Source organism: Dendrobates tinctorius, unplaced genomic scaffold (assembly GCF_039654945.1).
Source record: "Dendrobates tinctorius isolate UK_male_01 unplaced genomic scaffold, ASM3965494v1 ptg000044l, whole genome shotgun sequence".
NCBI lineage: Eukaryota > Metazoa > Chordata > Amphibia > Anura > Dendrobatidae > Dendrobates > Dendrobates tinctorius.
Window position 1 is genome coordinate 23,221,560 of NW_027361712.1, and position 14,798 is coordinate 23,236,357.

The 14,798-nt window shown below is 43.1% G+C and overlaps 1 protein-coding gene across 3 annotated transcripts in view; it reads left to right on the top strand.

The window, feature by feature from the left end:
- Nucleotides 1-14,798, top strand: part of LOC141089143 (Y+L amino acid transporter 2-like) — a 52,216-nt gene that overhangs the window by 13,647 nt on the left and 23,771 nt on the right. For all 3 annotated transcript variants that reach the window (XM_073575465.1, XM_073575466.1, XM_073575467.1), the window contains exons 4-7: nt 8,226-8,370; nt 9,568-9,691; nt 9,944-10,047; nt 10,857-10,953. In XM_073575465.1, the coding sequence (XP_073431566.1) occupies nt 8,226-8,370; nt 9,568-9,691; nt 9,944-10,047; nt 10,857-10,953 (470 nt within the window). The remainder of the gene's footprint in view (nt 1-8,225; nt 8,371-9,567; nt 9,692-9,943; nt 10,048-10,856; nt 10,954-14,798) is intronic.

Below are 14,798 nucleotides of genomic sequence, written 5' to 3' on the forward strand. Positions count from 1 at the left end.
ACAACCCATTAAAAAAAAAAACATTAAAAAAAGATTAAAAATGCACATATTTGGTTTCGCCTGATCTATTAAAATATAAAAAGAATTAATCTGATCAGTAAATGGTGTAATGAGAAAAAAAATCAAAACGCCAGAATTATGTTTTTTTGGTCACTGCAGCATTGCAATGACAAGCGATGAAAACATCGTATCTACCCCAAAATGGTATCAATAAAAACGTCAGCTCGACGCGCAAAAAATAAGCCTTCAACCAGCCCCAGATTCCGAAAAATGGAGACGCTTTCGGTCTCGAAGGATGGCACCATTTTTTTTTTGCAAACTTTGGATTTTTTTTCACCACTCAAATAAAAAATAACCTATACATGTTTGGTGTCTATGAACTTGTAATGACCTGGAGAACCTTAATGGCAGGTCAATTTCAGCATTTAGTGAATATGGTAAAAAAAAAAAAATTGTAGAATTGTACTTTTTTGCAATTTCACTGCACTTTGAATTTTCTTTTACCGTTTTCCAGTACACGATATGGTAAACCAATTGTGTAGTAGTTCAAAAGTACAACTCGTCATACAAAAAACAAGCCCTCACATGGCTGGAAAACCCCAAGGTCATGAAGTGGTTAATGTATGTAGCTAAGGGCTGCGATACAATTTTCTACACTGTGTATATGTAGTTAATCAGACCAGCAAAGTCCATGTCTTAAGAAATTACATGTCCGGATACCTAGGTTAATTCCATAAGTCACCAAATTTCCTTTGGTCTGAATGTGATCTGACTGCGGCAGGAGCAGCAAAAATGAGTAGAGCACTTGGAACCATAACTTTTGTATTTTTTTGTCAAAATGATCATGTGAGGTACACTTCAGTTGTGAGAGACAGACTCTTAAAAAAATATCCAGAAAATCACATTGTATGATTTTTACATAATTAATTAACATTTTATAGCATGAAATACTGGTAAGTATTTGATACAATAGAAAAACAGAACTTAATATTTAGTACAGAAACTTTTGTTTGCAATTACTGAGGTCAGATGTTTCCTGTAATTCTTGACCAAGTTTGCACATACTGCAGCAGGGATTTTCACCCTCTCCTCCATACAGATCTTCTCCAGAACTTTCAGGTTCGGGGCTGTCGCTGGACAACATTGAGTTTCAGCTCCCTCCAAAGATTTTCTATTGGATTTAGGTCTGGAGACTGGCTAGGTGATTCCAGGAACTTGAAATGCTTCTTATGGAGCTACTCCTTAGTTATCCTGGCTGTGTGTTTCTGGTCATTGTCACCCCCTTCTCCATGCGAGTGGCGGTGGTGTATCGTCCTCCCGGCCCCTCCCATCAGTTCCTGGATCATTTTGCCACTTGGCTTCCACATTTTCTCTCCTGTGACATCCCTACCCTCATCATGGGAGATTTCAACATCCCCATTGCTCTTCCCCTCTCCCCATCTGCTACTCACCTTTTATCTCTAACCTCCTCATTTGGCCTTTCGCAGCTTACTAATTCTCCAACGCATGAAGACGGAAACTCCCTCGACTTGGTCTTCTCTCGGCTTTGTGCAGTGGATGATTTTGCAAACTCCCCTCTCCCGCTCTCTGACCACAATCTTCTTTCATTCTCTATAAAGAACTGCCAGGCTGCTCAGGTCACCCCCACTGTCCAGACTTATAGAAACATACAGGCCATTAACACCCAGAAACTTCTGAAGAACTTGCAGTCTTCATTGGCCCCTATCTCCTCCCTCTCATGTCCTGATTCTGCATTGAAGCATTACAATGAAACACTTCAAACTGCCCTGGATGAATTTGCACCCCCTATTAATAGAACACCACAACGCAGACGGCGACAACCCTGGCACACGGTGCAAACACGTTTCCTGCAGCGGTGCTCCAGGTGCGCCGAACGTCTGTGGAGAAAATCCAATCTACACGAAGATTTCATCCATTTTAAGTTTATGCTTAGAACATACAACACTGCCCTTCACCTCTCCAAACAAACCTATTTCAACACCCTCATCACCTCACTGTCCAATAACCCGAAACGTCTCTTTGACACTTTTCATTCCCTACTCAATCCAAGAGTACAGGCCCCAACCACGGAGCTCCGAGCTGACGATCTAGCCACTTACTTCAAAGAAAAAATTGACCAGATCCGACAGGAAATTATCTCCAAATCCCCTCATACCATGCACTGTCCTCCCTCCCCCACTGCATCTAACTCACTCTCTGATTTTGAACCAGTCACAGAAGAAGAAGTAAGCAGGCTCCTTGCATCTTCTCGCCCAACTACTTGCACCAGTGACCCATTTCCGTCACATCTCCTCCAGTCCCTTTCCCCTGCTGTCACCCCTCACCTAACTAAAATATTTAACCTCTCTCTCTCTTCTGGTATTTTTCCCTCATTTAAGCATGCCATCATACATCCACTACTTAAAAAACCATCCCTCGACCAAAACTGTGCCGCTAACTATAGACCTGTCTCTAATCTTCCCTTCATCTCTAAACTCCTGGAACGCCTGGTCCACTCCCGTCTTATCCGCTATCTCTCAGAAAACTCTGTTCTCGACCCTCTCCAATCCGGTTTCCGCTCTTTACACTCCACTGAAACTGCCCTCACTAAAGTCTCTAATGATCTGCTAACAGCTAAAACAAATGGTCATTACTCCATGCTAATTCTCTTGGATCTCTCTGCAGCATTCGACACTGTGGATCATCAGCTCCTCCTCACTATGCTCCATTCCATTGGCCTCAAGGACACCGTTCTCTCCTGGTTCTCCTCCTATCTCTCCGACCGCTCCTTTACTGTTTCTTTTGCCGGTTCCTCCTCCTCTCACCTTCCCCTTACTGTTGGGGTTCCTCAAGGATCGGTTCTAGGCCCCCTCCTCTTCTCCTTGTACACTGCCCCTATTGGTCAAACAATCAGTAGATTTGGTTTCCATTACCATCTCTATGCTGATGACACCCAATTATACGCTTCTTCTCCTGACATCACGCCAGCCTTTCTAGAAAACACTGGCGATTGTCTAAACGCTGTGTCTAATATCATGTCCTCACTATATCTGAAACTGAACCTGTCAAAGACTGAACTCCTTGTGTTTCCTCCCGCTACTAATGTACCTACACCCGACATTGCCATTTCCGTCTGTGGTTCCACTATTACTCCCCAGCAACATGCCCGCTGTCTTGGGGTCATACTTGATTCCGAGCTTTCCTTTGCCCCCCACATTCGATCACTGGCTCGCTCTTGTCATCTGCACCTCAAAAACATTTCTAGAATTCGACCTTTTCTTACTTTTGACTCTGCAAAAACTCTTACTGTTTCTCTTATTCATTCTCGTCTCGACTATTGTAACTCTCTTCTAATCGGTCTCCCTCTTACAAAACTCTCCCCTCTCCAATCTGTCTTGAATGCTGCAGCCAGGATCATATTCCTCACCAATCGTTACACCGATGCCTCTACCTTGTGCCAGTCATTACACTGGCTACCCATCCACTCCAGAATTCAGTATAAACTTATTACCCTCACCCACAAAGCCCTCCATGGCTCAGCACCACCCTACATCTCCTCCCTTGTTTCAGTATACCACCCTACCCGCGCCCTCCGTTCTGCTGATGACCTGAGGTTAGTATCCTCAATAGTCAGAACCTCCCACTCCCGTCTCCAAGACTTTACACGTGCCGCGCCAATTCTTTGGAATGCACTTCCCAGGTCAATACGATTAGTCCCCAATCCCCACAATTTTAAGCGTGTCCTGAAAACGCATTTATTCAGACTGGCCTATCGCCTCAACACATTAACCTAACCTATCCCTGTGTGGCAGAGCCAAAAGTTTTACCATAACCAGGTTCTCAGCATCATGTTCCCACATGCTTTATGCATCCATTAGCCCTTTGTGTCTGTACTGTTACACACTTAACATTATGGCTGGTCCATACAATCAGGGCAACTGTTACCACCCACCTTTCGTGTCTACCTCTTTCCTCATAGACTGTAAGCTTGCGAGCAGGGCCCTCATTCCTCTTGGTATTTGTTATAATCTACTGTATGTGATTATTGTTATGCTGTAATGTCTATTGTCTGTACAAATCCCCTCTGAAATGTAAAGTGCTGCGGAATATGTCGGCGCTATAAAAATAAAATTTATTATTATTATTATTATATGCTTGTAAGACCCAGTCACGACCCATCTTCAACACTGTTACTGAGGGAAGGAGTTTGTTAGTCAAAATCTTGCCATTCGTGACCCCATCCATACTACCTTCGTCCTGTCCCTTTGCTGAAAAGCTCCACCAAAGTATGATGTTTCCCCAATCATGCTTAATGGTTGTGATGGTGTTCTTAGGGATGTTGGAGTGTTCTTGGAGTCCTTCTTCCTCCTCCAAAATCTGTGAGTGGAGTTGATATCAAAAAGTTCTATTTTGGTCTCATCTGACCACATGACCTTCTCCTATGCCTACTCTGGTTCTTCGAGATGGTCATTGGTGAACTTCAAATGGGCCTGGAAATGTGCTGGCATGAGCAGGGGGACCTTGAGTGTCCTGCAAGATGTTAATCCATGATGGCATAGTGTTACTTACGGTAATGTTTAAGACTGTGGTTCCAGCTCTCTTCAGGTCAATGGATCAGGTTCTCCTGTGAAGTTCTTGGTTGATTCTTGATCTTTCTCAGAAACATCTTTACCCCACAAGGCGAGATCTTGCATGCAGCCCCAGACCGAGTAAGGTTGACAGTCAAATTATTTCTTCTTTGTTCTAATAATTGTTGACTTCTCACAAAGCAGCTTACCTATTGTCCTGTAGCCCATCCCAGACTTGTGCAGGTCTACAATTTTGTCCCTGGTGTCCTTAGACAGCTCTTTGGTCTTGGCCACGGTGGAAAAGGTTAGAGTGTGATTGATTGAGGGTGTGGAGAGGTGTTATACAGATAACAAGTTCAAACAGGTGCAATAAATACAGGTAATGAGTGCAGAGTAGGAGGGTTTCTTAAGGAAAAACTAACAGGTCTGTGAGAGCCAAAATTCTTGCCGGTTGATAGGCGATCTAATACTTATTTCATGCAATAAAATTAAATTTAATTATTTACAAATCATACAGTGTGATTTTCTGTATTTTATTTTTAGATTCTGTCTCTCATAATTGAAGTGTTCCTACGATAAAAAATAAAAGACGCCTCCAGTCTTTGTAGGTGGGAAAACTTTGAAAATTGGCAGTGTATCAAATACTTATTTCCCCCCCTGTATATATACACAAGACCTTTTACAATTACACAGATCTGATATCTGATACCAATAGCATACTGTTTTTATAGAGATGATCAAGTTGTTGTAATTAAACAAATAGTCTTTAATTACTCATTTTTTAGCAAGTATATATACTACTCACAAAAGGATATTTGGCTTGCGGGTAAAATTTATGGAAGACTAAAAAAGTTCACGCTACAGTGATATTTTAACATGAAAATAGGTAATTTAAGTAGAAGCATGCAATGGTGATTTTCCCATCTCAAAACAATTTATTGAAACAAAAGCCAACAACAGTGGTGGGTATACCCCAACAAATAATGTCAGTGTCTCAATAATTTGTCATTTGGCCTTGAGCATCAATTACAGCTTGACGACATCTCATGCTGTTCACAAGCCGAGTTGTTTCTTGATGGTCAGCCCTCAGTTCATTGAGGTTCTGGGTCTCTACACGGCGATGCTGCTGATCCCATAAGTTTTCTATGACATTCATGTCTGGAGAAAGTGCAGGCCACTCCATGTGAGGTACCCCAGTCTCCAGCAGCCATTCCCTAATAATGTGACTTCGATGAGGTGGCGCAAAGTTGTCCATGAAGATGAAATTAAGCCTGTGTTGCTCATACAGAGGCACAATGACTCGATTAATGATGTTATTCAAGTAGTAGGGGCTTGTCACTACCATTCACAAAGAGTAGACCAGTTCTGTATTGACTTGACACACCTGCCAACACTGTAACATTACCACCAAAGGCTTGTCTGATGACAACAGAATCCCTTGATAGTCTTGAGATTTCATTGTATCCTGCACAGATTCTAGAAACCCTGTGCCAGATGCAGCAAAGCAGCCCCAGAACATAACAGAGCCTCCTCCATATTTCACAGTAGGGACAGTGTTCTATTCTTGATATGCTTCATTTTTCCGTCTGTGAACATAGAGTTGATGTTCCATGCCAAAAAGTTCCATTTTTGTCTCATCTGTCTATAGGACTTTCTCCCAGAAGCTTTGTGGCTTGTCAACATGTAGTTTGCAAATTCCTGTCTGGCTTTTATATGATTTTTTTTCAACAATGGTGTCCTCCTTGGCCGTCTCCCATGAAGTCCACTTTGGCTCATACAACAACAGATGGTGCGATCTGACACTGATATTCCTTGAGCTTGAAGTTCACTTTTAATCTGTTTTGAAGTTTTTCTGGGCTCTTTTGTTACCATTCATATTATCCATCTCTCTGATTTGTCATCAATTTTGCTCCTGCGGCCACATCCAAGGAAGTTGGCACCAGTCCCATGGAGCTTACATTTCTGAATAATATGGCAAGTGTAGTCACAGGAACATTAAGCTGCTTGGAGATGGCCTTATAACTTTTACCTTTAACATGTTTGTCTATAATTTTCTTTCTAATCTCCTGAAACAACTCTCCTTCGCTTCCTCTGCTCCATGTTGAGTGTGATGCACACCAGGTCACCAAACAGCACATTGAGTATCTGTAGCCCTCTATACAGGCCCACTCACTGATTCCAAGATTGTAGACACCTGTGATGCTAATTAGTGGACACACCGCGATTTAACATGTCCCTTTTGTCACATTGTTTTCAAGGGTGCCATAATTTCTGACCAGGCCTATTTCATGAGTTTTATTTTTTTTTTTAAATTTATGGAAGCATGGTTGAAAAGCAATGTGTGACTTTCATTTGCTTGTTTTGATAGATTTTTGATTTATTATTACTTTTGTCAGATTCAAGTTATTTATGTCACCATTGTGGGTTTTTCTGTCATTAAACGAGGAGTACCAACAATTTTGACCGTGTATATATATATATATATATATATATATTATATATATATATCCAATTGGTACACTTGTTTCCTGCTAATTGTAAAGTGTAAACAGGCTATAGATTACCCAGTGGAAAAGCAAAATACTTGTTCGTTGGGTGAAATGATGGTTCATCATTGTCGACAGGGCATAGTCCAGTGCAAACAGGACATGTGCTACTGAGAACTATGACAGTCCATGAGCACTGACCGATCTATTACTGATCATTCTGTGTGCATATTAAATATGGTGCATCTGTAATCAGGCTATTAAACAAATTGTGGTCAGCAAACACATAGGTGATTGAGGGTCGTTTCGAGCCACATCTGGTTTGTGTTGTTTCGTCTATTGTTATTCATGATCATCTGCTAATCTGAGTGATAACAGATGACAGAGGAGAGGATGCAGCAGGAATAGGGTCAGATGAACACTTTTACCTTCATTTACATGATAAAACAATAGCACAGCTGTGGTATTGTCCTACGCTGGCATTGTTTTAGGGTGAAAACACTTTCCTTGCCCTTTTTCTGCTGTTTATCCATCTGTGATAAGGATGAATGCTGACCCGAAATTGTTTATAGACCTGCCGTATCTGTACCCATTGATATCATCCTGCAAATACCATTGTTGTGATCATCAGGGAATAAGATAAATGTGGAACATTGGGGACAGAATTGGGCTATTTATTAGAGAGCATATGTGGCAAAGTTTAATGAAGGAGGGGACACAATGCTATAGGCTCACTTTACACTCAGAATTATTATTGTAGCATGAAAAGTCCCCACATCTGTGCATACAGTGACTCAATAGGAATGAGGCTTCATGTTATCAGCGTGCCATAGTCACATCATAACACATGCTGTCTGCTGTGAGATTGCTATGGCTTCGGTGCTGCTTTTTCGTCACCATAGTTAGTCTCCGAGACACAGATGTTTCCCTGAACTGACGAATGGACTCTATTTCCTCAAGCTGAATGTTTACTGCAGAGAAAGATCAGCACAATGCATTGGTGTAGGAAATCTCTGCTATTGTTTTCTTTATACATACTGTGGTTGGCAGTGGTTGAGGAAATCCTTGTTTTATTCTTTATAAACTATTGTAATCAACAGCGATATAGGAAATATTTGCCTTTTTATACATTACTATGGCTCCATTAACCTGTAATTTATGCCTCTATTAGGTCACACGGAAAATTTTGACGATGCTTTTGCTGGTTCGTCCTATGACGTAGGGAACATTGCTCTCGCTTTGTATTCTGCGCTTTTTTCCTACTCTGGATGGGATACTCTCAACTTTGTGACAGAGGAAATTAAGAACCCAGAAAGGTAAGGTTTATAACAATCCAAGGATATGTAGAAACCAAGTAGCTTTATGTAGAAGTAAAGATGAAGAATAAAAGGAAGAAATCATTACTTTGGGATTGTGGAAGAAAAGGTAAAGATGCTATGAAGTGCACAATCTAGAACCAGTGTCTTAGATATACCGTATTTTTCGGACTATAAGACGCATCGGACCATAAGACGCTCCCAAAATTTTGGGGTGGAAAATAGCAGAAAAAGATTTTTATAAGATGGGAGTCCATCTTTTTGTCTGAATTTAAGGTATCTTACCTGAGGGCCGGCGGTGGTAGAGCGGGGTCACAAGAGGCATTGTCCCTTCCTTAGGAAGTCGGCGGCGGCAGAAGTGGGACAATGCTGCAGTCCCGGGGTGCGATGCTGCGGGTCCGGTGTCGGCGGTGAGGCAGAGAATGGAGAAGGGTCCCTTCCTCAGAATGTCGGCGGCAGAAATGTGGCGACGCCGCGGCCCGGTGTCCACGGCGAGCAGAGCTGAGTGCATCACCGATTTCTCGGCGGCCATCTTCCTGAGGCCATGCGTGTGCAGATTGAGATCTCGGCTTCAGGAAAATGTCCAAAGAGATCTCAGTCTGCGCACGCACTGCCTCGGCTTCAGGAAGATGGGAAACCGGTGATGCACTCAGCTCTGCTCGCCGTGGACACCGGGCCGCGGCGTCGCCACATTTCTGCCAACGGCATCCTGAGGAGGGGACCCTGCTCAGGGGCATTACTCACTGCCAACCTCCGACTCTGAGCCTCAGAGTAAGCCTGCGTTCAGACTATAAGACACACTCACATTTTCCTCCCAATTTTTTTGGGGAAAAAGTGCGTCTTATATCCAAAAAATATGGTACCTGACTGTCCACATAATCGCATATACAGAATCTACATACATAATAACACATTTATGGGAATATTATGGAGCATTTAGGACAACTCATTGCACCGCTGCATAATTTAGGTTTCATGTGTGGTTGGGTAAAGTGTGAAACCCCATAGAGCTGGATGACAATTGCATTGACTACATTTTCCAATGACTATAGCTGTAGCAAAGATAGGTCGTAGTTAAAGTCCTGATGGCGTTTCATCAGACACTACGCAAATGATGAAGGTAATGCAAAATAATATTTTCTGTTATATCGTGACAGGTGACTCCTTTTCTCATCATCTTACGTATGTTTTCCACAGAAACCTTCCCCTTGCCATTGGGATCTCCATGCCAATTGTAACAGTCATTTACATACTGACTAACGTGGCATATTACACAGTTCTGGACATGCGATCCATACTGGGAAGTGATGCCGTAGCAGTGGTAAATACACACTATATACCATGTATGATGTCATGTAAATGTTCAGACCAAGTTAGCCTCAAGGAAAACGATTATTTGAGTTCTCCATCTTTTGATATATTAAATGTTATAATTTATATAATAGAATGATGAGGAAATAAGAATAGAAAGTGGAGTAAATGAGCAATCTCATCTTCCTTTAGAGCGTTAGATCCTCAGGTTCACTGTCTTTGTACATGCATCTAAAGCGACCCTTGATTCCTCTTTCCTCAGACCTTTGCGGATCAGATATTTGGAATATTTAACTGGACAATCCCCCTGGCTGTAGCACTTTCATGCTTTGGAGGTCTAAATGCTTCCATTCTCGCTGCATCAAGGTATTTTTTCAGAAACCATCTTTCAGGCTATCTGCAAATACAAAAGCATTGTCAGCATTATCCATTGTGAAACATGGGATGGTGAATAATGTTAAATGACATATACATATAGTAGATGTCTAATATTATGCTTCTGCATACTTCTCTGGTACTGGTTTAATTTGGTTTTCCCTTATGTCTTGTGGTGAAGGTATGGTGTCATCTGTTCACACAACCACTGTAGATGGTGGTATTGGTATAAAGCAAAATGTCAGGATCATAGTCAAATATTCTGTTGTTGATGTTTTATGAAAAGTGACCCTTGGACTGGAGGACACCTTTAAGGAGCTCCACTCTTAAGCTTGCCATACACAATAGATGGCCGACGGCCTAATGATAGCCATCATAGCCGACTCCTATACACAGGAGCTCTCGTTTGGCCGAGCGTTCTTGTGTTCTCTATGAGAGGTGGCTTATCTCCAATGCGATCAGTAGTCTGAAATTGGACACGTGCCATCTACATCTCTCCCGTCGGTCAGTCGGTCAGCCTTCCCATACACATTAGATTGTCAGCCAAACCCGTCGATATTGATGAGTTCAGCTGAAATTAGTCTAATGTGTATAGAGGCCTTATTGAAAATATTGAATTAGCTATTTAATTTTGGATATTCATTTTGGAGCTAAAAATCGAGCTAACAGTTCTGTAATAATAATAATAATATTACAAAATTAGTAACTTGAACAGAAAAATATATCATAAATGTATGTTTCTCTTGTCTTGGCACTGCAGTTCTTTCATTCGCTTAGTCAAGTTGCTGTCTCGATTTCAGGCTTTTCTTTGTTGGGTCTCGAGAAGGACACCTTCCTGATGCTCTCAGTATGATCCATATGGAGAGATTCACCCCAATACCAGCCCTGCTGTTTAATGTAAGTGTGTCAGGCAAAATATGAAATGTTCTTTAGTACTTTTGGGAACTTTTTAAAACATGAATTTTCAGAGACCTCAGTGGCTGAAAACTAAGGAGGATGACAATATTAAGCTTTTGAAACTAGTTAGGTCTCTTTATCAAGCATGGATTGACCCAAGATCTAAAATGCTTGATGAGGAGACCTTTGTTCTTGGCTAAAGCATCACATCGCACTGAATAAGGGAAACAGAAAGCAGTCCTTCAGCTATAATACCTATATTATTTCTCAATCCGACCATTATATCCATTACAGTCCTTGTACAGTACATCAAAACCAATTTAATCACCCACCAATGTTATAGTCTAATATATACTTGGAAAACATTACGTTGTGGCATCTTTAAAGATTAGAAAGCGCAGTTTCTCTAAAATAAGAAGGGCACAACATCATGAAATATCTGTCAATCTAAAAATACAATCTGCAATATACAAAGATTTAAAATACCTTATGATACATGGTGCATAAGGTGGCATTATAGGAGAGAAGGGCATCAAATTCCTAATATGTATTGTCGTGCAGCGGGGTTGGTTTAGTGTGATAGACAGGCAGTGACCACAGTTAAGTTCCAAAACAAAAGTCTCTTTAATGTTCAAAACTCACATAAACACAGCACACAATCCTCTGGATTGCAGTCGATAAACACGCCATTCCACTTCCGGATCGCAGCCGGCCACAGGACCGTCTACCTCCGGATCACAGCTGGGCACAGGACAGTCTACCTCCAAGACTTGTTGTCGTGGACGACTGCACCGCTTAGTACGCTTTGTGTGCCAGGCCTTTCAGCTCCGCTTGCCTGTGTTGCCTCACAAAGATGGAGCTTTGCAGAGCCTTCTGCTCTGCACACTTGCAAAACCAAACTGACACACCCAAACACTTTACTGCAGGGTTTTAAGCAGGAATCTGTGGCCATGGGCCCCATGGAAAACCCAGGCCAGGGATGAAGAAACAGACTGCGCCAATACTATCCTGTAGTCCGTTTCAAAATACAAAAGCCCAGAGCAGGTTTTCCCAAATCTGCCCTGGACAACTAGCATATCCAAGACCTATACTCACTTTTATTCTGTATTGCAATCACAGCTACGCCTGAGACTGCAATGCACTACCATGGCCTCAATACACCTCTGTGCGCACCCTGGGGGGAACACACAGCGGAGATGAAATTTCATCTCCCTAGATCTTGATGCCGAGATCTCCATCTGCGCATGCGCTGCCCGCCAGCGGCCATTTTCCCGAAGTCCACCACACAGGAAACTACAGAACTGCGGGGCTCCGACCTTTCAAGAAAAGTTGGCAGAGCCCCCTCCCACAGCGGCGGACATCCCGGGCAGCACCGCCGGGCATCCCCTCATCCCAGCCTGCAGCAACGGTACCGGTAAGGCATATACGCATTATAAGACACCCCCCCATTTCCACCCCAAATTTGGGGGAAAAAAAGTGCATATTATAATGTGTAAAATACGGTACATGTTCATTCTCTACATTTTTTTGTGATCATAAATGACCACTAAAATCTATTCTATTATTTTGAAACAGTTTTTCGGTGATCACTTTGTATCTCCGTTCATACTGCACCCACACATAAATGATACATCATTTGAAAGGTAAACTTGCCCCCTTCAGCAAGAAAATAGCCAAACAAATCACACATCCACGATTTGATCACAAAATACAGTTTAAGCATTAATTTTCATAAACCTGCAGTAAGGAAAAATGACCTGCAGGTGGCACCACAGTACCCCAAAGCACACTACCACAAAGCTGCTTACAGACATCACAAACAAATCCAAACATTTGCCTTGGTGGCTTTCCAGCTTGTGGAACTGCTTGACCAGCCTATTTTAGCCAAATTGGAGGATTACACACTTCACTGCATGTGAGTCACATTTGCAAACACATTTGTATACATGCAATGCTTTTTCGGTAATTAATTCACCCCACACACAATACACCATTTGACGGGTAAGCTTGCTCCCTTCAGCAAGAAAAGAGCCAAACAAACCACACATTCACGATTTTATCACTAAATACAGTTTAACCCCTTCACGACCAATGACGCCACATAGGCGTCATGAAACCTGGTTCAAATCTGACCAGTGACGCCTATGTGGCGTCATGACTTCAAAGCCCCCCTGCGGGTCGGGTGACCGGGGTCACTGAAAGGTCACCCGACCCGCAGATACAGGGGGCTTTGTAATTCACCACAGGGGGTGTGCCTTCGCCCCCACGTGGCTACGATCGCTCTGATTGGCTGTTAAAAGTGAAACAGCCAATCAGAGCGATAGTAATATTTCATCAATGAAAATTGATGAAATATTACAATCCAGCCATGTCCGATGCTGCTGTAGCATCGGACATGGCTGGAGACACCGATTCCACCCCCCCCACCGGCGATCGCCCCCCTGCAACTGAATGACAGCGGCGATCTGCCGCCGCTGTCATCATCTGCCCCCTCCCATTCCCTCTGCTCCCCGCCAGCCTCCGATCCCCCCCTCACCCCCCCCCGGTACCTCCGGTGTCCCCCCATCCCTCCCGGTGTCCCTCGGGTCCGGATGATGGGCGCCGCCATCTTTGAAAATGGCGGGCGCATGCGCAGTGCGCCCGCCCGAATCTGCCGGCTGCAGATTCCATTCTTTCATTTTGATCACTCTCACAGTGATCAAAATGAAAGAAAAAGTAAATAAACCCCCCGATTATCACCCCCATAGGTAGGCAGAACTAATAAAATAAAGATAATATTTTTTTTTTTTTTTTTCCATTAGGGTTAGGGTTAGGGTTGAAAAGAGGGTTAGGGTTAGGGTTAGGGTTGAAAAGAGGGTTAGGGTTAGGGTTGAAAAGAGGGTTAGGGTTGAAAAGAGGGTTAGGGTTAGGGTTGGAAAGAGGGTTAGGGTTGGAAAGAGGGTTAGGGTTAGGATTGGAAAGAGGGTTAGGGTTGGAAAGAGGGTTAGGGTTGGAAAGGGTTAGGGTTGGAAAGGGGGTTAGGGTTGGAAAGGGTTAGGGTTGGAAAGGGGGTTAGGGTTGGAAAGAGGGTTAGGGTTGGAAAGAGGGTTAGGGTTGGAATTAGGGTTAGGGTTGGAATTAGGGTTAGGGTTGGAATTAGGGTTAGGCTTGTGGTTAGGGTTATGGCTAGGGTTGGGATTAGGGTTCGGGGTCTGTTGGGGTTAGGGTTATGGTTAGGGTTGGAATTAGGGTTAGGGATGTGTTGGGGTTAGGGCTGTGGTTAGGGGTGTGTTGGGGTTAGGGCTGGAGTTAGAATTGAGGGGTTTCCACTGTTTAGGCACATCAGGGGGTCACCAAACGCGACATGGTGCAACCATTGATTCCAGCCAATTTTGCGTTCAAAAAGTTAAACGGTGCTTCCTCCCTTCCAAGCCCCGACGTGTGCCCAAACAGTGGTTTACCCCAACATATGGGGTATCAGCGTACTCAGGAAAAATTGCACAACAACTTTGGGGGTCTAATTTCTCCTGGTACCCTTGGGAAAATAAAAATTTGGGGGCTAAAAAAATATTTTTGTGGAAAAATTTTTTTTTATAATTTTCACGTCTCTGCGTTATAAACTTCTGTGAAGCACTTGGGGGTCCAAAGTGCTCACCAGGCATCTAGATAAGTTACTTGGGAGGTCTAGTTTCCAAAATGGGGTCACTTGTGGGGGGTTTCTATTGTTTAGGCACATCAGGGGCTCTGCAAACGTAATGACGACCGCAGACCATTCCATCAAAGTCTGCATTTCAAAACGCCACTACTTCCATTCCGAGCCCTTACGTGTGCCCAAACAATAGTTCCCCCCCATATATGGGGCACCA